Source organism: Megascapheus bottae, chromosome 21 (assembly GCF_031878675.1).
Source record: "Megascapheus bottae isolate mThoBot1 chromosome 21, mThoBot2.hap1, whole genome shotgun sequence".
Classification (NCBI taxonomy): Eukaryota; Metazoa; Chordata; class Mammalia; order Rodentia; family Geomyidae; genus Megascapheus; species Megascapheus bottae.
In genome coordinates this window covers 38,561,236-38,584,453 of record NC_143529.1, presented here as the reverse complement: position 1 = coordinate 38,584,453, position 23,218 = coordinate 38,561,236, and the positions used below count along the sequence as shown (strand labels likewise).

Sequence of the window (23,218 nt, the reverse complement as noted above, 5' to 3'; positions counted from 1 at the left end):
GACGTTTTGATTCTGTAGTGTTGGGCCACACTGGGGTTTGAACTGGGAGCCGCCCACTTACTAGCGCCACTGAGTGGGTACCGCTCATGTTTGCCAACTGTCAAGTAAATTCAGTGAGCTTTGTTTTTAATGTCAAGGTTGTTATACCAAACTAACTCTGAATTACATAGTTTAACATGCCATATTGCTTAGTACATTTGAATTGTTTTGCTGCTTTGAGTAAATATATTTTAAAGAATATATAAGTAATAAACTCACATAATTTTCAATTTACTGATCTATTTTGATACTTATAAATTTTTAATAATACTTTTTTGTGTACCAATACTAAAGCTTGAACTCAGGACCTGGGTACTGTCCCTTTTAGCCTGTTTGCTGAAAGCTGGCACTCTACCACTTGAGCCACAGTTCCACTTCCAGCTTTTTGGCAGTTAATTGTAAATAAGATCTCAGGAACTTTCCTGCATGGACTGGCTTCGAACCTCAGCCTTCAGAGTAACTAGTCTCCAGTGCCCTGCTTACATTTTTGGTAATATTTTTTATACAGTTAGTACTTTCACAATCATTAATAACTAGCACATTACTGTTAAAGTAACAGACTTGCTGTGCTCCTTACTAACAGTCTTTGGAGGTGGCAAGGAAGGCTACCTGGGCCCTACACAATGGAGCTAAGAGGACAGTCCCTTGCTTGTGTGAGGAGGCTCCCTTCTGGCCCCAGGGCCCACGTGGGCTGCCTTCTATTCACCTCCCTCTCTTAGGAGGCTTCCTGGAGCTTTGACCTTGTGCCACCTTGGGCAGGATGGTCCTGTGGTGTGTAATGCACACAGTTTAAAGTGTCCAGGAGCCAAGGTCACAGGTGTGCTGGCCCAGGCTGGACTCACCATGAGCCCCCCTCCTTTTCCTCCTCTGTGGTTCGCTTTGGGCTCAGCATGTGTCCTACTTGTTTATTTTTCTTTGGAGTAGGGAAAAGAGAGGTTGTTTATCAAAGGATTGCAGCTCATATTTTAAATATCAGCTAGTCAATCTGTGCCACAACTAACTGGCAAATAACAGTTTTTCTGATAGTTGAAAGGAGCTCAGACTAAATTACTTTCTCATACTTTAGCCGATTCTTCCAATAAAAATACCATCTTCAGACTCAGAATATGAAAAGCTTTGACTTGAGAAAACATTTTGGCTCTGTTATGAGTCAAGACCATTTCTGTGCTGTGCAGGGCACCCCATCTACCCTTGTTCAGGCTCTGGAATGTTCTCTGCTGCTCTTCAGCTTTGGTTTTCACTTTGCGGATTTGGGTGGCCAGGTTTTATGATTAATAATAAACTGTGTCCAGTTGGGTCTTTGGCAAGCCCTCAGAGTGTGGTCTTGTGGTCAGAAGGCAGGCTGACAGACCGCAGTGGGGGTTCCACTTGGACTCTTATATCCGTGGGTTCAGGATACCTCACCCAGAAGGGGACTTGTTTGTGCCAAATCAAAGCACGTTGTGGGGGCAGATGCATATCGAGAAATGCAAAGTATCTCTGTTTTCAAGTTTTCGAAAACCCATTGTAACACATCTGTTGGTTTGTTTTTTGGGATTTAGTTTTAAAAGAACTTACTAAATATTTGACAAATTTTGTTAATATTTGTAAATATTTATAGTACAGAACATTGATTTTTGGATAATTCTACAGTTTTCTTTTATTTACCACTCATTTCTTTTATTTGGTATTTATTTTAATACCAGAGAAATTAAATGAGTTTGATGGAACAGTAAATTCTTCTGAGTTATGGCAGTAGCAGGAACACCCTCTCTGTGATAAATCAGATGGTTGTTTAAACACACTTGGGAATCTAAGCTAGACCGTCAACAGCCTAAGTCCAGGACGAGGAAGTCTGCCTCTGACAGGGTTATAGCACAGTGTACTCTTCTGTGTGCTTTGCTTGCAAGCACATCCCTGGTGAGATAAGGTGCGGGTACTTGAGGAAAGCCATTAATGTATTTTAAAACGGTTCATGGGCTGGGAAGTATGGCTCTGTGGTTCCATCCCTAGCTTTGTAATAAGTTGGTTGGTGGGTGGTGGGTAAGAGGATGGATGGATGGATGGATGGATAGATAGATAGATAGATGATTGGAAAGGTGGGAATGTAAAGATTGAACGCCTGGCCGTGAGAATAACTTCTTTACACTACTTATGAAGTCCTATCTCCCTCACAGGCAAGTGAGGAGTAAGGAAAAGGAGCAAATCTTAGGCAGAGGCTGAGCGTCAGTGAGAGGTTCGTCCCCTGTCCGGGAGCCCAGGGGCCAGGTTTCTCTGAGGCCCGTGTGGTGATGGCAGCCTCACCGTCTGCCCCGTCTGTCAGCCCATCCTCGCCACCATTCTTCCTCCTCTCTTCCTGCCCAGCTTTGCGAGTGTGCTCAGACTCCTCCTCCCCTCCTGGTATGGGGGCAGCATGGTTGGTTTTATTGATTCCTTACACCTGTTGGCTGCAACCATGATGGTTCCACCTAAGAGCCCCATAAAAATCTGTCCAGTGGAATAATGATGTCCAGCATGAAAAATTAGAGAACTTTGCTGCTCATTTATTGCACGTGTATTTTTTTCCCCCTAGAACTCCCTTTAAGTGCAGAAATTTGAGGAAGGATGCATGTGTACCAGCAAAGGGGAGGGGGGTAGAGAGAACCATCTTCTTCTTTGCCTTATGGTGGAGTCCAAGAACAAAATGTTGTTCTTCATGCTAGACCCTCCCGACCTCCTCCCCGGTCAGCTTGGTCAGCCTAGCGAGCTTTCCCAGAGCTCCATGGCCCACCTGGAACATGCCCTAGCCTGTGCTCTAAGAGGCATGTGGCTGGATGGCACTTGTCTATACCACCTGCTGCAGATCTCCTAAGGGCAGGTAACCAACAAGCATCAAACCAGATGTGATAATGGCACATGCCCTGAGTCTGTGACAAAGTTGGCAAAAGAAGCTATTTCTCTAGCGATATTAACCATTTCTAAAAAATATCCAGTCTCATATGCTCTAGGTCCATCAGAGTGAACCATGAAAGTAATGGTAGCATAAAGGAAAACCCAAGACCAGAACAGTGAAAGTGAACTTACATGAACTTCTGTGGTGGAAGAGATTAAACCCAAGGTCTCCTCACGCTAGGCATTCAGAGGGATTATCAAATGCTTGAAAGGAAGATGCATTTGCAAAGCTTCAAAGAAGTGGTAAATGTAACAAGGGACTAGCCAGAGCATGCTTTGTAGAGGCAAGTCAGAATAGCTGAACCTTAAAAAGAAGTGCCGGTGGCTCATGGCTGTAATCCTAGCTACTCAGGAGGCTGAGATCTGAGGAGCCAGCCCAGGCACAAGAGTCCGTGAGACTCTTATCTCCAGTTACACACCAGAAGTGGTGCTGTGGCTCAGGGGCCAGGGCAGTAGCCTTGAGCTGAAGAGCTCAGGGACGGCACCCAGGCCCAAAGTCCAAGCCCCATGCAGGACCCACCGTCCTCCCCCACCCCATCCCACCTCACCCCATCAAAAAAAAAGGAAGCAAGACACTAAGGCGGATAACTGTTAGGTTTGGTCTTGCCTGACCTCCGCTATGCCCTCCACCAACAACAGTTGCTCATAGCGTTCATGTATAGGTTAAGAAGGCTGGACTGGCTTCAGCAGCAGTGATGACATAGCACACGACTCAAGTGGATGGTCACCACCAGCACACATCCCGCCCGGCTCCCAGGGAGAAGGGTCCTCAGGACCCGCCCTGGTCCTTACCAAGTTGCCAGTGCTGGTTCTGAATGTGGGGAAGTGGCGCTTCTGCCCTGGTGCCTGTGAATGGGGACAAGGCAAAGAGACGTCTCAGGGCTCAAGTTAAGTTGGTGAAATGAAGACATTTCGCTAATCTCTCCTTTGCAAGTAAGGCTGAGCACCTTGGACCTTGCTCGCGAATGTCCACTGCAGCACAGCTTCTGAGGGCAAAGCCTTCGGGCAGGAGTGCTTTTGCATGGAAATGTGGTCCACTCACCACATGGCCTAGTTTGACCCATTCACAGTGCTCTCTGAGTTCCATACGCTACCAGGGAAACCCTCAGGAAGTCCCCCACTGAAGGATGGCTCCGCTAACCCGAGGGTGAGCGCGGGTCTGTGGAATGCGCACTAGCGCTGGAGGCCTGCGTGTGTTGAGTTGAGGGCATTCCCTGCATCTGCTTGTCCTTTCTTTCTGCTTTGAACACATCACCCCACCAGAAGAAAAGCCTAGAGCATACAAGTTCTCCTAATCCACGTGGCTTAATCTGCTTCCTGTCAGGGTGGCTCCATGTGCCAGGGGCAGCACTCCTTCTTGTGGTGAGAAAGCCACGTGCTGTGTGGTGTGTAGGCCTTGGCAGCAGGCCTGTCTCCATGCTTGTGGAAAGAACTTTCTAGAGCCTGCTTCTTATGGAATAGAGAGCGTTGGGACCTTTATCCATATTCAAACTCCCTCAGAGGTGACCTTAGAAAGCTTTCCCGTGGCTACATGTGATTTCAGTCGATGGTAGTGTGCAATACCTGGTGAGAAGACCTGTCCCCGCATCCAGCTCCAGCGATGCCCCAGAGACCCTGCTGCCTGCCCCGCCCACCCCATGCTGTCCTGTTCCGCTCTTGCTGCCAGGTGCCGTGGCCAGCACGGAGGTGAAGATGAAGCTACAGGAGTTTGTCCTCAACAAGAAGAAGGCCCTCGCCCACCGGAACCTGAACCACTGCATCTCCAGCGACCCCCGCTACTGGTATGGGTAAGTGTGGGAGCCCCATCAGGCTCCTCTCTGGGATGCAGCATGCCCAGCTCCACATACAGAGACAAGTGGACCTGGTTCTTCACCGCCTCGGGACGGGTGTGTTTGCTATTATTTTGTCCTGAGAGCTGACTACATGAGGGGCCATTGTTTGTGCTAAGAGCAGGTGGGAACAGATATGGAGAGGGAGGCCTCCTTCCCAGGGCCTTGTGTGAGAGGCGGCCACAGTGAGGTAACTTCCGGCTACCATCCAGAATACACAGTTGCTGGAAGAGTGGTCTACAGACTCCAGCGGCTACACAGCTGGGTAGATTCCTACCAACACTAGGAACCAAGAATAGGAACACTCGGGGCTATGAAACCCTGTCCCCAAAAAGCAGGGCCAGGAGTTCGGCCTAGTGGTAGAGCGCTTGCCTAGCATGCACGAAGATCTGGGTTTGATTCCTGGGTACCACATACACAGAAAAAAGCCAGAAGTGGTGCTGAGGCTCAAGTGGTGGAGCTCTAGCCTTGAGAAAGTCCAAGGACGGTGCTCAGGCCCTGAGCTCAAGCCCAGGGCTGGCAAAAAAAAATAATAAAAAAATGAAAACAAGAATGGTTGGGGTCTGGAGTTTGGCCTAGTGGTAGAGTGCTTGCCTAGTATGAAGACCCAGGGTGGATTCCTTGGTACCACATACATAGAAAAAAAGCCGGAAGTGGTATTGAGGCTCAAGTGGTAGAGCTCTAGCCTTGAGAAAACCCAAGGACAGTGCTCAGGCCCTGAGCTCAAGCCCAGGAGTGGCAAAAAAAAAAAAAAAAAAAAATATCGAACAAATAATTGTGCTCAGTGATCTGACTGTAGCTATGCTGCAGTCTAAAAAGGAACAGCAGTTTATACAGGACACCCGGTCCCAGGACATGTCACACATTGACAACCTCAGCTATCAGGACACAGCCTGCAAGGCCCTCCAATGAAAATGGTGTCCCTTTGTCCCTTAAGGGATTGCCTTCTAGCTCATACATTAGAAGTTGGCCCAAAAGCTGGTGGTGCTTATATAGCTCAACAGATGACATGAAAGCTCTCAGAGAAGGGGCAACAGGTGACGGCGGAGAGGACAGTGGTGTCAGTGGGAAAACACCAGATGCTGTACACTGGGGCGGGACGCCGTGCACCAGAGCTGCGTGCTGTGGTGTGGTTCTGGTGTCCGTGCCCACTGCAAAGGTGGGGGTCTCCAGGAAGATGAAATAGAAGACAGTAGTAAAGACAGGGCTCCATTTGGGTCAGGCAAGGCAAGTCAGGGCCTGGGAGAGATGGAAGAACCTAGGGATGGAGAGGAGAGCCTGTGGGATTAAGGGGAGGGGAGGAGAGGCAGTCCTGGGTTATTGCCAGCCTGGGGGGAACATAAGGCCCCTCCTGTCAGAGGAGGACTTTTGGGGAGTGATGTTACAAGCTGTGCTGGGGAGCTGCTGCATGAAGCTGTGGGGCCTGGGGCAGCACCGCGGAGGGAAGTGTGAATTACAGGTTGTGGCTGGCCCCAATGGAGAACTGAAGGGTGGCTACCCAGTGGTGTGGGAAGCCACACCTGGGTGGGCAGGTGGGGCCACTGCAGAAGCATGGCACAGGCAGGAGGGCTTGCAGGAGCAGAGGCTGTGTGGGATTGGGGGACAGTGTGGCCAGGCAGTGGCAGAAGGACCTTCCTAGAGTATAAGGATATGGGACAGAGGGAGCTGAGGTTGCAGAGGAGAGGGAAACACTTCTCAGGAGCAGTGCTGGGGGAGGGCTGGGGGCATGCGCTTCACTGGAACTGCCTGGTGAGCAGGGCACTGTGGGCCCTGGTTTGAAAGCCTAGGGGCAGTGCTCTCTGGAGGGAGCTGAGGGGACACACCACCACAATGATTGACGGGAGTGTAGCTTCCAGGACCTCGCCCCACTACGTGACAAATGTGTTTCATCAGGTTTGGTGGCTTGTTTGTTTTACCACTGGCAATACCCACTGCGCTAGGGAAGAGCTGTGCTCATGGGCACAGCATGCCATCTGAACAACCAAACTTACAGAAGGAAACACCAGGACACACTGGGCAGCCGGTGGAGGGGACTAGCAAAGACTTCAGATCATCAGAACAAACCATCAACTCTGAACCTAAAACACTTCACCTGAAAGACTTCTGATTTCTGAAAGGCATCTTTGAGAAAATGAGGCAAGCAGGAGACTAGAAGGAAATTCTAAATGCATATATATCTCTGTGTGTGTGTGTGTGTGTATGTATATATACACACCTATAGAGGTAATATTTAAAAACAGGCAGCCCATCCAAACAGGTAAAAGGCGTGAACAGGTCCGTGACAGAGGTGAAGGCTGCATGTCCACAGGCCCAGGTGGCATCAGGTGTGTCCAGAGTGGCATTCCAGTGGGACAGCTGCCCAGGCCCACTAAGCTGCAGTGGGCAGGTGGGGGCTTCAGTAGCATCACCCCTTTGGGAAAGAGTGGCAGTGTTTTTAGATGAGTGGGTGCTCACACCTCCCTTATGACCAGCATGCACCGCCTAGTATTTACCCAGGATAAAGCTTGTCCACATGCAAAGCCCACTCTTGAGCTCATGACCGCCAAAGAGCCGGCAAATGGTCAAGCAGGCCCCGTGTGTCCATCTCAGCGGCATTGCTGACCGGTCCCTGGCACCTTTTAGAGGTATGAATCTGCTCGGCCTCCCCAGGAGCCCTGCTTCTCTGCACCTGCACCCCAGCTTCTCCTCCCAGCTCCTGTGTCTCTGTCACCAGGCTGGAAATGAAAGATTGGAACCTGGAAAATGACAGTAAGGCAGGAATCATGTAGGTGGAGGGAGTGACTCAGTAGGTCCTGCCATCGGGGTGAGCAGGTGTAGCTGGGGCTTGGGCCGTTCGTGTGTGCAGGTGTGAGAGTTGTAGGACTTGGTATTGGAGGAGTTGGTGTCACAGAAGCAAGGAGGGTACCTGGATCGGTCTCTGAAATTCCACTCAGCACATTCTTTGTACTGTGTGCTTTCAAGTATTTAACTGTACACCTGTGCACATTCAAGAGCTCCCCGCTCTTCATTCAGTAACTCCAGATGCGTGGATATCAGATAGTACGTATGCAAGTAATCAGAGTCCAAATAAAAACTGGTTTTTTATTTGGCAAACTCGTTCTTAGTCATTAAGCAGATTATGCAGCGTCAAGACCTGCAGACTGTCTTACACTCGGCAGAGTCATACTTGCACTCAGCACGGCTCCTCCCTCCCCCCGCTGCCCCTCCCACCCCTCAGTTCTGAGGCCTCCTCCAGGTGTCTGGCCATGCCTGAGGAGATGCTCTGCATGGAGCAGTGACCGGGACACAGGCTGGCCACTGCCGAGCTGTCTGGAAAGGAGACCATGAGGCCCATTTCTTGTAGCGAGAGCAGAGGGATGAGCATTTTCTTCTGAAGGAGACGTCCTTGGGGTTCTGTGCTTAGGCAGGTAGAGGGAGCCCCCTGTCACCAGGACCTGCTCACTCTCCGTCCTGACCCATCCGGCAGCCTGAGCCACCACCGCCTTCTGCCCTGCACCTTGATGACAGGCGAGCTGGTAGCCACTCTGCAGGTCGAGGACAGGCGGGCATGGGAACCTCAGGCCAGGTGAGCAGGGACTGGCAGCCAGGTTGAGCAAGGCAAAGAAGGCTTCCAGCCCCATTTGCTCACATGTTGGCATGTTTTGGTTTACTACTCTCAGCTCACCCCTGGGGCGAGAGCCCTGAAAAGGGCTCTGAAGTTACAAAGGAAGGGGCGTCCTGTGACTGCGTACAGGTCTAGGGCTCCCTAGACGTACTGACGTCTGCCTTTGTCTTTCTCCAGGAAGACACAGCACAGCTCCCTGGACCAGAGCTCGCCGCCCCAGAGTGGCGTGTCGGCTTCCTACAACCACCCAGTCCTGGGCATGTACGACGCCAAAGACGACTTCCCTCTTAGGAAAACAGGTCAGTTCCGGGTCCTCTGGCACGTGGACACCCGAACTTGCACTGAGCCCCAAGGCGTGCCCAGCTCAGCGAGGGCTTCTCAGGGGCTTAGATCCTGGGCTCTTTGCAATAGACCATCATTTTGAAATGCTCTCTAAGCAATGTACCCCAGCTTTCTAAGGTTTAGACTCTTCCTGGACATTCTTTTTCATCTTCATGGGGTGACAAGCCCTACTCTGTTCCCCCAGAAGAGCTTGGCCAGCAGGGTCTGGCAGCTCCTGCCAACACGTTGCTATAGTCAGAGATGTGCGCCTCCCATCTTGGTCCTGGCTGTGGGCAGCAGTGGTCAGAGTGGCCTCGAGGACTGCCTGACCCCTGGCTGTGGGCAGCAGTGGTCACAGTGCCCCTCGAGGACTGCCTGACCCCTGGTTGTGGGCAGCAGTGATCAGAGTGACCTCGAGGACTGCCTGACCTCCGGCTGTGGGTAGCAGCGGTCGCAGTGCCCCTCGAGGACTGCCTGACCCCTGGCTGTGGGCAGCAGCGGTCCCAGTGCCCCTCGAGGACTGCTTGACCTCCGCCTGTGGGCAGCAGCGGTCCCAGTGCCCCTCGAGGACTGCTTGACCTCCGGCTGTGGGCAGCAGTGGCATCTGGCTGCACCCCAGTGGCCACTGCTACATGTAGCAAGCCTGCTGTGAAGAGAGGGAGAAGGGGGCTGAGGCATTCTGGAAGTTAGGAAAGTGCCAGCATAGTCCTCAGGACTGGTGCTTTCTTGGGGTGATGTGGAGAAGGGCCCGTGAGGCTCTGCTGACAGGAAGGCAGGGCTTCTGGAAGACAGTCCAGAGAGCCTGAGACTCTTCCGCTGTGGTGCTGCAGGTGCTCTCCTGAACCACATGGCCTCCTGGGACACGCCCTCTGGCGTGGGTCTGCCTGGGAAGATGAGGGAGAGATCTAAAACTCCTGGCAGCTCTCAGTATAAACGCGCCAAGGCAGTCCTGAGACCGTGTGGGGAAGATGGCGCTTACCTGTAACGAAGCAGACATCTGCCGCCCACTGCCATGTCAGCCAGTGGAACATGTCCCAGACACGGGACTGGAGCCCAGAACGGAGAGTGGGAGGCACATTTTAGCTGGGCTTTGTGGAACTCAGCTCACATTTGAGATACGTACAGTAGAGTGACCATGCCAGGCATGCCATTCTCTAGTCACGTGGAGTCCAGAACAGTGGGGCAGAACCATGTGGAGGGCTGAGAGCGTGATGGTGTGAAGGACAATTGGCTCTCCTGAAGAGCATCCCTGTGCAGATACCCCTGAGACTCCCCCCACTACCCCTGAGACTCCCCCACTATCCCTGAGACTCCACACACTACCCCTGAGACTCCACACTACCCCTGAGACTCCCCCACACTACCCCTGAGACTCCACACTACCCCTGAGACTCCCCCACACTACCCCTGAGACTCCACACTACCCCTGAGACTCCACACACTACCCCTGAGACTCCCCCACACTACCCCTGAGACTCCACACTACCCCTGAGACTCCACACTACCCCTGAGACTCCACACACTACCCCTGAGACTCCACACTACCCCTGAGACTCCCCCACACTACCCCTGAGACTCCACACTACCCCTGAGACTCCACACTACCCCTGAGACTCTGCCACACTACCCCTGAGACTCCACACTACCCCTGAGACTCCACACTACCCCTGAGACTCCACACTACCCCTGAGACTCCCCCACACTACCCCTGAGACTCCACACTACCCCTGAGACTCCCCCACACTACCCCTGAGACTCCACACTACCCCTGAGACTCCACACACTACCCCTGAGACTCCACACTACCCCTGAGACTCCACACTACCCCTGAGACTCCACACTACCCCTGAGACTCCCCCACACTACCCCTGAGACTCCACACTACCCCTGAGACTCCCCCACACTACCCCTGAGACTCCACACTACCCCTGAGACTCCACACACTACCCCTGAGACTCCTCCACACTACCCCTGAGACTCCACACTACCCCTGAGACTCCTCCACACTACCCCTGAGACTCCCCCACACTACCCCTGAGACTCCACACTACCCCTGAGACTCTGCCACACTACCTCTGAGACTCCACACTACCCCTGAGACTCCACACACTACCTCTGAGACTCCTCCACACTACCCCTGAGACTCCACACTACCCCTGAGACTCCCCCACACTACCCCTGAGACTCCACACTACCCCTGAGACTCCCCCACACTACCCCTGAGACTCCACACTACCCCTGAGACTCCTCCACACTACCCCTGAGACTCCACACTACCCCTGAGACTCCACACTACCCCTGAGACTCCACACTACCCCTGAGACTCCACACAACCCCTGAGACTCCACACTACCCCTGAGACTCCACACTACCCCTGAGACTCTGCCACACTACCTCTGAGACTCCACACTACCCCTGAGACTCCACACACTACCTCTGAGACTCCTCCACACTACCCCTGAGACTCCACACTACCCCTGAGACTCCCCCACACTACCCCTGAGACTCCACACTACCCCTGAGACTCCTCCACACTACCCCTGAGACTCCCCCACACTACCCCTGAGACTCCACACTACCCCTGAGACTCCACACTACCCCTGAGACTCCCCCACACTACCCCTGAGACTCCACACTACCCCTGAGACTCCTCCACACTACCCCTGAGACTCCCCCACACTACCCCTGAGACTCCTCCACACTACCCCTGAGACTCCTCCACACTACCCCTGAGACTCCACACTACCCCTGAGACTCCTCCACACTACCCCTGAGACTCCCCCACACTACCCCTGAGACTCCTCCACACTACCCCTAAGACTCCCCCACACTACCCCTGAGACTCCACACTACCCCTGAGACTCCTCCACACTACCCCTGAGACTCTGCCACACTACCTCTGAGACTCCACACTACCCCTGAGACTCCACACACTACCTCTGAGACTCCTCCACACTACCCCTGAGACTCCACACTACCCCTGAGACTCCCCCACACTACCCCTGAGACTCCACACTACCCCTGAGACTCCACACTACCCCTGAGACTCCCCCACACTACCCCTGAGACTCCACACTACCCCTGAGACTCCCCCACACTACCCCTGAGACTCCTCCACACTACCCCTGAGACTCCACACTACCCCTGAGACTCCACACTACCCCTGAGACTCCACACTACCCCTGAGACTCCTCCACACTACCCCTGAGACTCCTCCACACTACCCCTGAGACTCCACACTACCCCTGAGACTCCACACTACCCCTGAGACTCCCCCACACTACCCCTGAGACTCCACACTACCCCTGAGACTCCTCCACACTACCCCTGAGACTCCCCCACACTACCCCTGAGACTCCACACTACCCCTGAGACTCCACACTACCCCTGAGACTTCCCCACACTACCCCTGAGACTCCACACTACCCCTGAGACTCCACACTACCCCTGAGACTCTGCCACACTACCCCTGAGACTCCACACTACCCCTGAGACTCCACACTACCCCTGAGACTCCACACTACCCCTGAGACTCCACACTACCCCTGAGACTCCCCCACACTACCCCTGAGACTCCACACTACCCCTGAGACTCCACACACTACCCCTGAGACTCCACACTACCCCTGAGACTCCCCCACACTACCCCTGAGACTCCACACTACCCCTGAGACTCCACACACTACCCCTGAGACTCCACACTACCCCTGAGACTCCTCCACACTACCCCTGAGACTCCACACTACCCCTGAGACTCCACACTACCCCTGAGACTCCTCCACACTACCCCTGAGACTCCCCCACACTACCCCTGAGACTCCACACTACCCCTGACACTCCACACTACCCCTGAGACTCCACAAACTACCCCTGAGACTCCACACTACCCCTGAGACTCCTCCACACTACCCCTGAGACTCCACACTACCCCTGAGACTCCCCCACACTAGCCCTGAGACTCCTCCACACTACCCCTGAGACTCCACACTACCCCTGAGACTCCACAAACTACCCCTGAGACTCCACACTACCCCTGAGACTCCTCCACACTACCCCTGAGACTCCACACTACCCCTGAGACTCCACACTACCCCTGAGACTCTGCCACACTACCCCTGAGACTCCACACACTACCCCTGAGACTCCACACTACCCCTGAGACTCCACACTACCCCTGAGACTCCCCCACACTACCCCTGAGACTCCACACTACCCCTGAGACTCCCCCACACTACCCCTGAGACTCCACACTACCCCTGAGACTCCACACACTACCCCTGAGACTCCACACTACCCCTGAGACTCCCCCACACTACCCCTGAGACTCCACACTACCCCTGAGACTCCACACACTACCCCTGAGACTCCACACTACCCCTGAGACTCCTCCACACTACCCCTGAGACTCCACACTACCCCTGAGACTCCACACTACCCCTGAGACTCCTCCACACTACCCCTGAGACTCCCCCACACTACCCCTGAGACTCCACAAACTACCCCTGAGACTCCACACTACCCCTGAGACTCCTCCACACTACCCCTGAGACTCTACACTACCCCTGAGACTCCCCCACACTAGCCCTGAGACTCCTCCACACTACCCCTGAGACTCTACACTACCCCTGAGACTCCACAAACTACCCCTGAGACTCCACACTACCCCTGAGACTCCTCCACACTACCCCTGAGACTCCACACTACCCCTGAGACTCCCCCACACTACCCCTGAGACTCCACACTACCCCTGAGACTCCTCCACACTACCCCTGAGACTCCCCCACACTACCCCTGAGACTCCACACTACCCCTGACACTCCACACTACCCCTGAGACTCCACAAACTACCCCTGAGACTCCACACTACCCCTGAGACTCCTCCACACTACCCCTGAGACTCCACACTACCCCTGAGACTCCCCCACACTAGCCCTGAGACTCCTCCACACTACCCCTGAGACTCCACACTACCCCTGAGACTCCACAAACTACCCCTGAGACTCCACACTACCCCTGAGACTCCTCCACACTACCCCTGAGACTCCACACTACCCCTGAGACTCCCCCACACTACCCCTGAGACTCCACACTACCCCTGAGACTCCACACTACCCCTGAGACTCCACACACTACCCCTGACACTCCACACTACCCCTGAGACTCCACACACTACCTCTGAGACTCCTCCACACTACCCCTGACACTCCACACTACCCCTGAGACTCCACACTACCCCTGAGACTCCCCCCATTACCCCTGAGACTCCACACTACCCCTGAGACTCCCCCATACTACCCCTGAGACTCCACAAACTACCCCTGAGACTCCTCCACACTACCCCTGAGACTCCACACTACCCCTGAGACTCCTCCACACTACCCCTGAGACTCCACACTACCCCTGAGACTCCACACTACCCCTGAGACTCCACACAACCCCTGAGACTCCACACTACCCCTGAGACTCCACACTACCCCTGAGACTCCACACAACCCCTGAGACTCCACACTACCCCTGAGACTCCTCCACACTACCCCTGAGACTCCTCCACACTACCCCTGAGACTCCACACACTACCCCTGAGACTCCACACTACCCCTGAGACTCCCCCATACTACCCCTGAGACTCCTCCGCACTACCTGAGACTCCCCCACACTACCCCTCAGACTTCCCCCATTGCCCCTGAGACTCCCCCACACTAAGGCCCCTGCACCGACAGTGCTCCCATCTGCTCCAGAGCCCCCGGCCCCCTCAGCAGAGGGGGGCGATTGAGGCTGGGTCCCCCCTCTGCTTCCTTCCCTCATGCTGGCACACCCTGCTGTCCTGCTGGGCCTGGTTGCAGCTCTTAGAAGCAGAAACCATGAAGGTTTGATTGTATGGACAGTTTTTAACAGGCACCCCTGGCTCCAGAGGAGGAGTGACACCACATGGCCCTGAGCCCAGCTTTTTCTTCCCGTGGACTGTAGCCTGCGCCACGTGACTGACATCCGTGCATTCTGGGAAGCAGAGGCACACAAGCCGAGTGGGTTTAGGTCGTTGCCTAGGTGCTCACACCTCAGCCTGGCATGAACCTGCAGCCCTGCCTTCGGCAAGCCACAGGGACATGAACAGCTTGATAGCCCAGGCCGATCTGACCCATCCCCATATCCTGAGATAAGGTCCTCCAAGCCAGGCTCCAGAGCCCACCTCCTCCCACAGACCAGCTCCTGCCTCCTGTGAAGGGCCTTCTCCCTCCCTCTCCCTACCCCCTCTCCCCTCCCTCCCCTCTCCCCTCTCCCTCCCTCCCCTCTCCCCTCTCCCCTCTCCCCTCTCCCCTCTCTCCTCTCCCCTCTCCCCTCTCCCCTCTCCCCTCTTCTCTGCCCTCTCCCCTCTCCCCTCTCCCCTCCTCTCTCCTCTTTCTCTTGCCTGGATCACTGACAGCAGGAGTATCTTCGCTGTTACCTCCCACCAAAACCCAGCCTGACCTTCTGGGGCGGGCCGAGGGCGGGGTGGGGGGGGTGCACTCCCTTCTCTCTGCTTCCAAGCAGCCTCAAGGACTACCTTCACTGGGCAGACAAGACCAAAGTGTGCTGCTAAACGAAAGATAAGACGAAGCATGGACTCATTGGAATTTCTGTCCACTTGGATCTTCCTGCTGTTTGTTCATTTTCTGTTGTAAAACAAACCAGGACCAAAAAATTATAAGGAGCCGGGCATGGTGGCTCACACCTGTCATCCTAGCTACTCAGGAGGCTGAGATCTGAGGATCAAGGTTCAAAGCCAGCCTGGGCACAAAAGGACCTGAGGCTCTTATCTCCAATGAACCTCTAGAAAATGGGAAGTGGGGCTTGGTTCAAGGGTAGGGCAGTAGCCTTGAGCTGAAGAGCTCTGGGACAACACCCAAGTCTAGTTAAAGCCCCATGACCCACAATACACACACACACACACACACAAAATTAAGTTTAAAAAATTATGAGAAAGAGGTGTTCATTTTTTGCATGGCTATGAAAGCTGCCTTTGAGCAGACAGAGCCACATCTGTGCATGTGGAGAGACTGGCCCAGGATTTCTGCATGCTCTCCCAACCTTATCTCTTCCACAGTGAGCATACAGATGTCCAGAAACATCTTAAGAAGGGCTTTAGATGGTGCATGTGGTTACGTATCAGCCAGCTTCTATGTCAACTCACGTTCAGCACGCCGTTGCTCTCACTTGGACAGCCGTCAAACTCGAACTGCTTCTAATGTGAAAAGTGCCCACTGAGGTCTCAGAGTCCTCTTTTTTCCTAACCAACTAATGGTAAAACCACAGTGGAAGTGAGGCCAGGTGCCGTGGATCCAGGGGCTGTGGAGGAGGAGAGCGGTTAGAGCAGCAGCTCTGCCTGCCCGCCGCTCTGCGGCGTGGCTTTCTCACCCAACCAGGTGTGCAGCGTGCGCAGCTCGTGACCAGGTAGAGCAGCCTGCGCCCTGCAGCTTACTCCTCTTAGATAGTTTTGGTAGGGAGGCCCAGGCGCGTGTGTGTGCCCACGTGTGTGCACGGAGTTGTTTTGTCATTGAAACCCCTGTGTGGATGCTGTAGCTTGCTTCCCCCGTGCTGCTCTGAGTATACACCATTCCAGTTCCGTGTCCCGCCAGTGCCACCCCTGGAGTGCTCACTGGACAAGCTGCAGCTGCTCTCCAGCAGGCGCGCTGCCGACAGAATCTGCTACTGTCTGTAGAGGCACAGTCATTTCTGAGGAAGATTCCGACCTCCAGTCTCCCCAAGGTCTCAGACCCAGTTCTGTCACTGCTGGCAAGGTTCGAGCAGCATTGTGAAAGAGAGCTATGCTTGCTGTTTCCCTCCTGGAGGGTCACAGCTCTGCTGCAGGACACTAAGCCTGACACCCTTTCCTTTTCTTGTTGCTCTGTGAACACATGCTATTATTTTTTCTCATGTTCTTTTGGTATTATAAAGGTGGTGTACAGAGGGGTTACAGTTACATAATACATGTTGTTATTCTGTATACTAGAAAAATGATCTTCCAATCTCAAGTTTGTAATTATCTTTGTGGGACTATTTTCTTCTTCAGAAAAATAAATGCCCACCAATACAGAGGCCAAGATTTCCCTGCCCCAGTATTTATGTCAGGAAGACAACTGTCCTGCCCCCCACCCCACTCTGCCTGCTTGGTTGTGACACATGCTGCCCACAGCCAAACTGCAGAATGCACCTCGGTGACATTTCCTTTTTTACATTACTTGTCTTCTCCCTGAAGGTGTTCGTGGCTTTCCCTTTTCTCAGTTTTCTCCATGTCTCTTATTCACCCATGCCTATATTATAGCGGCCCAGGAGACACTAGACTGGACAGTTGGGCATGGGAGCCACCATGGACTGGTCTCGGGAGGTGTCATCCCTGGCCATGCTCCTCTGGCTGGGTGCCTCTGCAGGAGCTGGCTGAGAAATGGGGGTGGAGAAGGCTGCTTGCCCAGGAGTCCTCTCAGTTCTAGTCCCTGCTGCTTGATGAATTGTCTGGAACAGAGGCCAGAGGCCATCTTCCTCTACACATTATCTCCTTACTGTTCACGTGGCGGTGAAAGAATCCAGCCTTTTTTTTTTTTTGCCAGTCCTGGGCTTGAGCTCAGGGCCTGAGCACTGTCCTTGGACTTTTCTCAAGGCTAGAGCTCTACCACTTGAGCCTCAGCACCACTTCCAGCTTTTTTCTATGTATGTGGTACCGAGGAATCAAACCTGGGTCTTCATACATGCTAGGCAAGCACTCTACCACTAGGCCAAACTCCCGACCCCCCCCCCAGTCCATTTTTAAGCCCCCTCTTTGTCCCTGAGTTTCCCAGAACCTCTCCAGAGGTCTGCTGTCTGTCACCCAAGACTGCTCACATCCCGAGGCACACTCACCACTCACCGTCCAGAGGAGCTTTGTGTCTAAAGTTGTTCTGCTAGGCATTTCCCCACACTTAACTCTGGGTCTTTGGTGATCTTTGATTTGATGCTAGGCCTTTTCTTTCGTGTGTGTGTGTGTGTGTGTGTGTGTGTGTGTGTGTGTGTGTGTGTGTGTGTTTATTCTCTTTTAAAAATTCTCAGCTTCCTCCATTCCTTTTCCAGCATGCTCTTCTTCACTGTGGCCCTGCACACCTACGCTCTCCAGGGCCACACAAAGACCCACCGCCTAAGCTGCAGTAAAGAACTGGGGTTAGAGAAGACACACATTGGATTGCTAAGACCCGGCATCTGTGTCTTGCCTTTGACGCTCGGTTCTGTCTACTTACGAGATGCCTAGAATTGAGGTCTCTGAACTACATGCCTTTTCCAAAAAGGTGCCAGGGGCAGGGCGCACATACTAGGCTTTCTGCACAACAGCCCTGCACCCGGGGCCTCACAGACCACCCGCGACCCAGCAGTGAGCTGCTGCCTCAGGGGACATGGCTGTCACTTGTTCCTGCAAGCTTCCCTGTGGACTTCCTCTCTCCTGGGACTTTTTTCTTTCTCTGGAAGCAAGCTGTCCTGCTCATCCAGTGGATTCTGTAGGGTTCTAGGAGTCCAGCTTGACCCTTGGCAGGGCCAGTGTGTTATTCGGTTCTTTTGGGTCAGCTCTGATCATCCTGCAGGAAGGGTGGGCTCTGCAGTTTAGTGTTTCTAGGCAAGTATCTTGATCTGGTTAAAGGTGGTTGAGCTTGGGGCCAGCCCCTCCCTCCCTTCTGTTGTGCAAAGCAGGTAGCAGGTCTTGGCTCAGGAGGGAAGGGGGCACCCTGCCCTGGGCCTGCCCCTGGGAGAGCAGCAGAGCCAAGGCATCGATGCAGGTGGTAAGAAGAGCAGTAAGCAGTGTGGAACCCGGATGCAGGCAGGTATCTAAGTTGCTGCAGGTAGCCAGCTGGTGGCAGGTAGGGACGTGGCTGTTGGTAGCCGGGTGGCTGCTGTGAAAAACTGGGGTCAGGGAAGCCTCGGGAGGAGAAAAGACAGGTCAGAGAGCAGAGGCTGGACCTGGAGTCTGTGCTTCACACCAGGAGTCTAGGGACTCTGGAAGGATGGGAGAAGAATAGGACCCAGCAGAAGGCAGAGCTGCTTTGTCAGTCCACGCGGTATGGCCAGCCTGTAGTCAGCATGGCCCTGTCACGCTCTGTCTCCTGGTGCCACTTGCACCCTCAGGACAGTTGTCAAAAGAAGCCTCCCACGGAGGGCTGAGGACTACAATGCTTTGGCCATTGGGGTGCACAGCCATGGGGCTCAGAGGCTGTTCCTCCACCTTGGGTCCCCATTAGAGCTACAAGGCTTTAAGTGGGTCTGTCCACACACATTTGGTTACAAAAATCAAAGCCCTAGCCCCTGCTAGGTGTCACCAGCCAGTGGCACCTGAAAGACAGGGACTGGCCTGCACTTGGACGTGAGGAGCAGCCCCCCATCCCCCCATGGCGGGTGGGAGTGGAGCTGCCCTGCCCCTCACAGAGGCTGCCCGGAGCTGGAGCGGGCGGGTTTCTGGATTGTGAGATGTGGATGTCTCCACGTGACCGGGAAAGCATGTGCCTCGTGTCATTTAATCATGGCCGTGGTTCATAACCCTGAACAATACCTGCCTGTCATCTTCCTCAGATTCAGAGTGACCCCTCTATGATGATGTAGATGAGTTATTTAGGAGAAAGTTATTTAACTGGCATCCTTGCTGAGTGACTCTCGCCTTCACTGGTTTCTTGCCAGGTGAACCAGCCCTAGAGGTGGTTTCCATCTATTGGTAAAATTCAGTAACAATGTGGCTTAGCAGAGGTGCCACATGCACAGGCATATGCTGCCACCTCAGCTGGGCTGTGTGTGTCACCACAACCAGCAGGCGGCCTGCGCAGTCTGCACGAGGAGCTCCGCCTTTGTGCTCCTGGCGCTAAGTGGCTGTTTTCACAAGGCCTGTAAACATGATAGCTTCCATCCCAGCAGTGTCCTTCCCGCTATAACAACATCTTCTTCTGTGCAGCTTCTGAACCCAACCTCAAACTGCGGTCCCGGCTCAAACAGAAAGTGGCTGAGAGACGGAGCAGCCCCCTGTTACGCAGGAAGGATGGGCCTGTGGTCACGGCTCTCAAAAAGCGTCCCCTGGATGTCACAGGTATTTCTAGACATGGGGGACTCTCCCTCCCCCTGCGCCTGCACTCATGCACCTCCTTCTCCCTGGCACTATTAGCAACATGGTCTTGTTCAGCTGTGTGCAACAGGCCAGGTCTCGCCACTCAAGGGGGGAGGGAGGCTTGGGGCACCTTGCCACTCCCGCTCCCTGGCTCAGCCCCTCCAAGGTTGTCATTAGTCCCCTGCAAGAGATCAGTGTATCGTGGCATTGCAAAGGACGTTCACAGGCTATCTCTTGAGTCTGGGCTTCTTACTGCCCTGCCCATTTGTGGTGAACTTGTATTTCTGCCTTCTCTCCACTGCCCAGGAAACAGCATGGGACACCATGGTGTTTTCTGGTCTGCCCTGCCGTAAGGACATGGCTGGGTGGCTGAGGAGATGGCCCGTGGAGCCCGCTGTGGGGTCTGTGAGGTTTTGCTGTACCTGGGTCAGCCCCGGTACCCCGGTGGCTGTCACGGCTGGGCTGCTGCTGAGGAGCAGGGCTGGGACAGCGAGGGGCCCTGGAAGACAGCCACGGCTGAGTGAGTGAGCAAGCTGCCCTCTGTGGTGCTGGGGCAGTGCAGGGCCGTGTCAGCCATGTGAGTGTAGAGGGGCCATGAGACAGACTGGGACCCGCAGTCCTCACCTGGCTTCCTCCCACCAAGGGGAAGGAGAACTCGACTGCCCCGCGAAACTCTGCTGTAACCCACTTCCCACTCAGCTGTCCCCTGCCACTTTGGATAGGCACAGGTGCCCTGCGCTGCGTGCACACCTCAGCCTGACAGCTGCACTTCCTTCCCACCTGCTTACACCATCCTGGGTGTCTTTCTGGTGTCCCAGTGGCATTACCACGTGGCTGATGTGAATGATAACACGGCAGAGATACGTTTACTTCCTTAGACTAGATTCCTAAAAGTAGCATTGAAGAGCAAAACACTGGCACCATGCGTTTAAAAGACAAATTAGAGGACAATTCGGATCCCTAAGTGTGTGTTGTCCTCAAGTGTAACCTGTAGAGAGAGTATTCACCTGGTGGCCACCTTTAGCCAAGGTTCCCAGGAGGATTTGCCTGGTGAGTTGGAGACAGGGCCATGTGTCAGCAGCTCCAGGGAGGGGTGCCGTGGCTACCTGGGGCAGGGTGACACCCAGGGCTGAAGTCAGAGGATACAGTGCAGACATCATCTGCTTAGCCAGGTGGCTCCAGCAGCTCTGAGCCAGGGAGAACAGGTAAACACAATTGCTCTAGAGCTGGGCTGGCTCTGGGGGTGGTATTTAGAGGAGCAAGAGGGACTGAGGAGGAGATACAGGGCAGAGGGGCATAGGTCCCTTGCTCGTGGTCAGTGCCTGCAGCCTCCACCAACAGCAGGCCTGTCTGGCTCCCAAGACCAGTAGGTAGGGAGTAGGGCGGAGGCAGCTGGTGCGGGTGTGGGAAGGCCTAGCCTGGGGACTTCTGGGGACCAGAAGACCAAGCCTTCCCCTTTTGCCCAGACCAACAAGGGGATGCATTCGCCTCAGCATTTTACTTAAGCTCTGCAGCCTGGGGCAAGTGCAGTTACTACCTGGCACAATTTCTTTATAGCTCATGAAGTCCTGCCTCTTAGAATCACATCTGCTCTGTCTTGGGGCCTGAGGGGATGGGGGCCATGGGATTCCATCCTGCTGTCCTCCTCCTGACCATGGCCTGTGTGCATGGGCCTGGTGGGCTAGCAGGTTTGGATGAGAGTCCTGCTGGGACTGCTGGAGCCCAAGCCCATCCCGGTCCCATGTGCAGTCAGATTTGCGTGAAGGCTCTGAGTATTCAGACCAGACTTGAACTTGTAAGCAAACTGGTCAGATGAGTGCTTCTAGACAGCCATGGCCAGATGGTACATGTGAGAAGGCCATCAAACCAGATGTGAGTCTGTCTGGTCACCGCTCAGAGAACTGGAGCACACAATGGCCTCCCATTGGACATGGCCACTCTGGTCACCTCCTGGCTGGAGCCACCACTGCCCAGGGCACAGGACCAGGCCACTGTCTCTTGCAACTTCAGACGCCCCAGTGGGCTTTCCTGCATCTTATTCCACAGAAGGAAGTGAAGGTTTCTTGCAGTAATGGGAAGCTGCTTTATTTTGAATTGTTTTATGGCCAGCATAGTAAATTTGACCTTTCACAATTCAGCCATTTGGCTTCTGTGTCTGTCGTCCTGTTGCTGTTAGAATATTAATTCCTGTTTAAGAAAGGCTTACCTGTCTGGTGTAGAAATCACTCGGAAATCTCTGAGCTGTGAACTTGATAGTGGGTGCATCCTGGAAAGTACACGCAGGGCCTTCCTCGAGCCCGAGCATGTGAAGCTCAGGGGCCGGGGAGCAGGAGCAAACCTGAGAAGCAGGCTCCGTTTCCTGTTCCTGGCTTAGAACCACAGCCCTGTGCTTTCTGGCGGGGCCTTGTGAGGCCAGCAGAACACCACAAGGCTGGGGCTGGGCCCATGGAGCGGGGGCAGCCTCGCTGTCTCGCTGTGCCATCTCCAGCCACTGTCTCTCACCTGTAGACTCTGCATGCAGCAGCGCTCCAGGCTCCGGACCCAGCTCGCCCAACAGCAGCTCTGGCAATGTCAGCGCCGAGAACGGCATCGCGCCCGCAGTGCCCAGCATCCCAGCCGAGGTCAGTGCACCCAGGGTCAGTCCCAGGACTGCCACCAGCCACCTCCCTCCACCTGGGCAGCGTCCCAGCAGAGGGGCCGGGTACTTACAGCAGAGAGTCTTGTGGGGGCTGCCTTCGCTTCCCCTCCACTCGGTCTTCCTGAGACAGGGCGGCCTCAGGCCCAAGACATCAGGTGACCTCGAGCCTTCCTTGCTGCCACTCTTCCTCCCTTGTCACTGCAGAGGGTCTCTCGCCACCTGGTGCCGTGGTGCCTTGGCCAGGCAGTACTTCTGGGGATGGTTTATGAATGGGAAAGAATGAATTCGTTACATGTTGAGGAGTACCTAGACGAAAAGATGGGCCAACAAGCCAGGTGTTTGAGAAACAAGTGGCTGTGCCTGCTGAGACAGAAAAGAGGGGACCAGGGAGTCCGAGGCCTGGAGCTTCACTCCCCTCACCCCGGGACAGTGACAGGAGCCAGGGCTGCAGCCCTGAGAGGACCTAGCAAGCTGGAATAGTGTTGAAGGTTCTGGAACTAGCTGGTGAGCATAACAACCACGACACCGACCCTAAGGTACTAAACAAGCCATCGGTCAGCGCCTTCATTCAGAGCTAGATACGCATGGCTTTTCAGGGTTCCGCATCCATTCTCCGCTCGTCCTGTGGGTCTCTGCACCCTGAGCCTGGCCCCAGGACCGACAGCAGCGAGGCCACGCTGCACGCTCCCTGCTGGTATGGTGAGGTGAGGTGGTGGCCCTTGCTGGGGCAAGGTGGCGCTGGAGAGGGCTTGGCAGGAAGCTTCACTAGAAACCCCTGCTCCATGTGCTCTGCC

At 54.4% G+C, this 23,218-nt stretch overlaps 1 protein-coding gene across 6 annotated transcripts in view; it reads left to right on the top strand.

Moving 5' to 3' along the window:
* Window positions 1-23,218, top strand: part of Hdac4 (histone deacetylase 4) — a 228,194-nt gene that overhangs the window by 161,581 nt on the left and 43,395 nt on the right. For all 6 annotated transcript variants that reach the window (XM_090355164.1, XM_090355165.1, XM_090355167.1 and 3 more), the window contains exons 6-9: window positions 4,616-4,736; window positions 8,560-8,681; window positions 19,637-19,768; window positions 22,295-22,407. In XM_090355164.1, coding sequence (XP_090211290.1) covers window positions 4,616-4,736; window positions 8,560-8,681; window positions 19,637-19,768; window positions 22,295-22,407 — 488 coding nt within the window. The remainder of the gene's footprint in view (window positions 1-4,615; window positions 4,737-8,559; window positions 8,682-19,636; window positions 19,769-22,294; window positions 22,408-23,218) is intronic.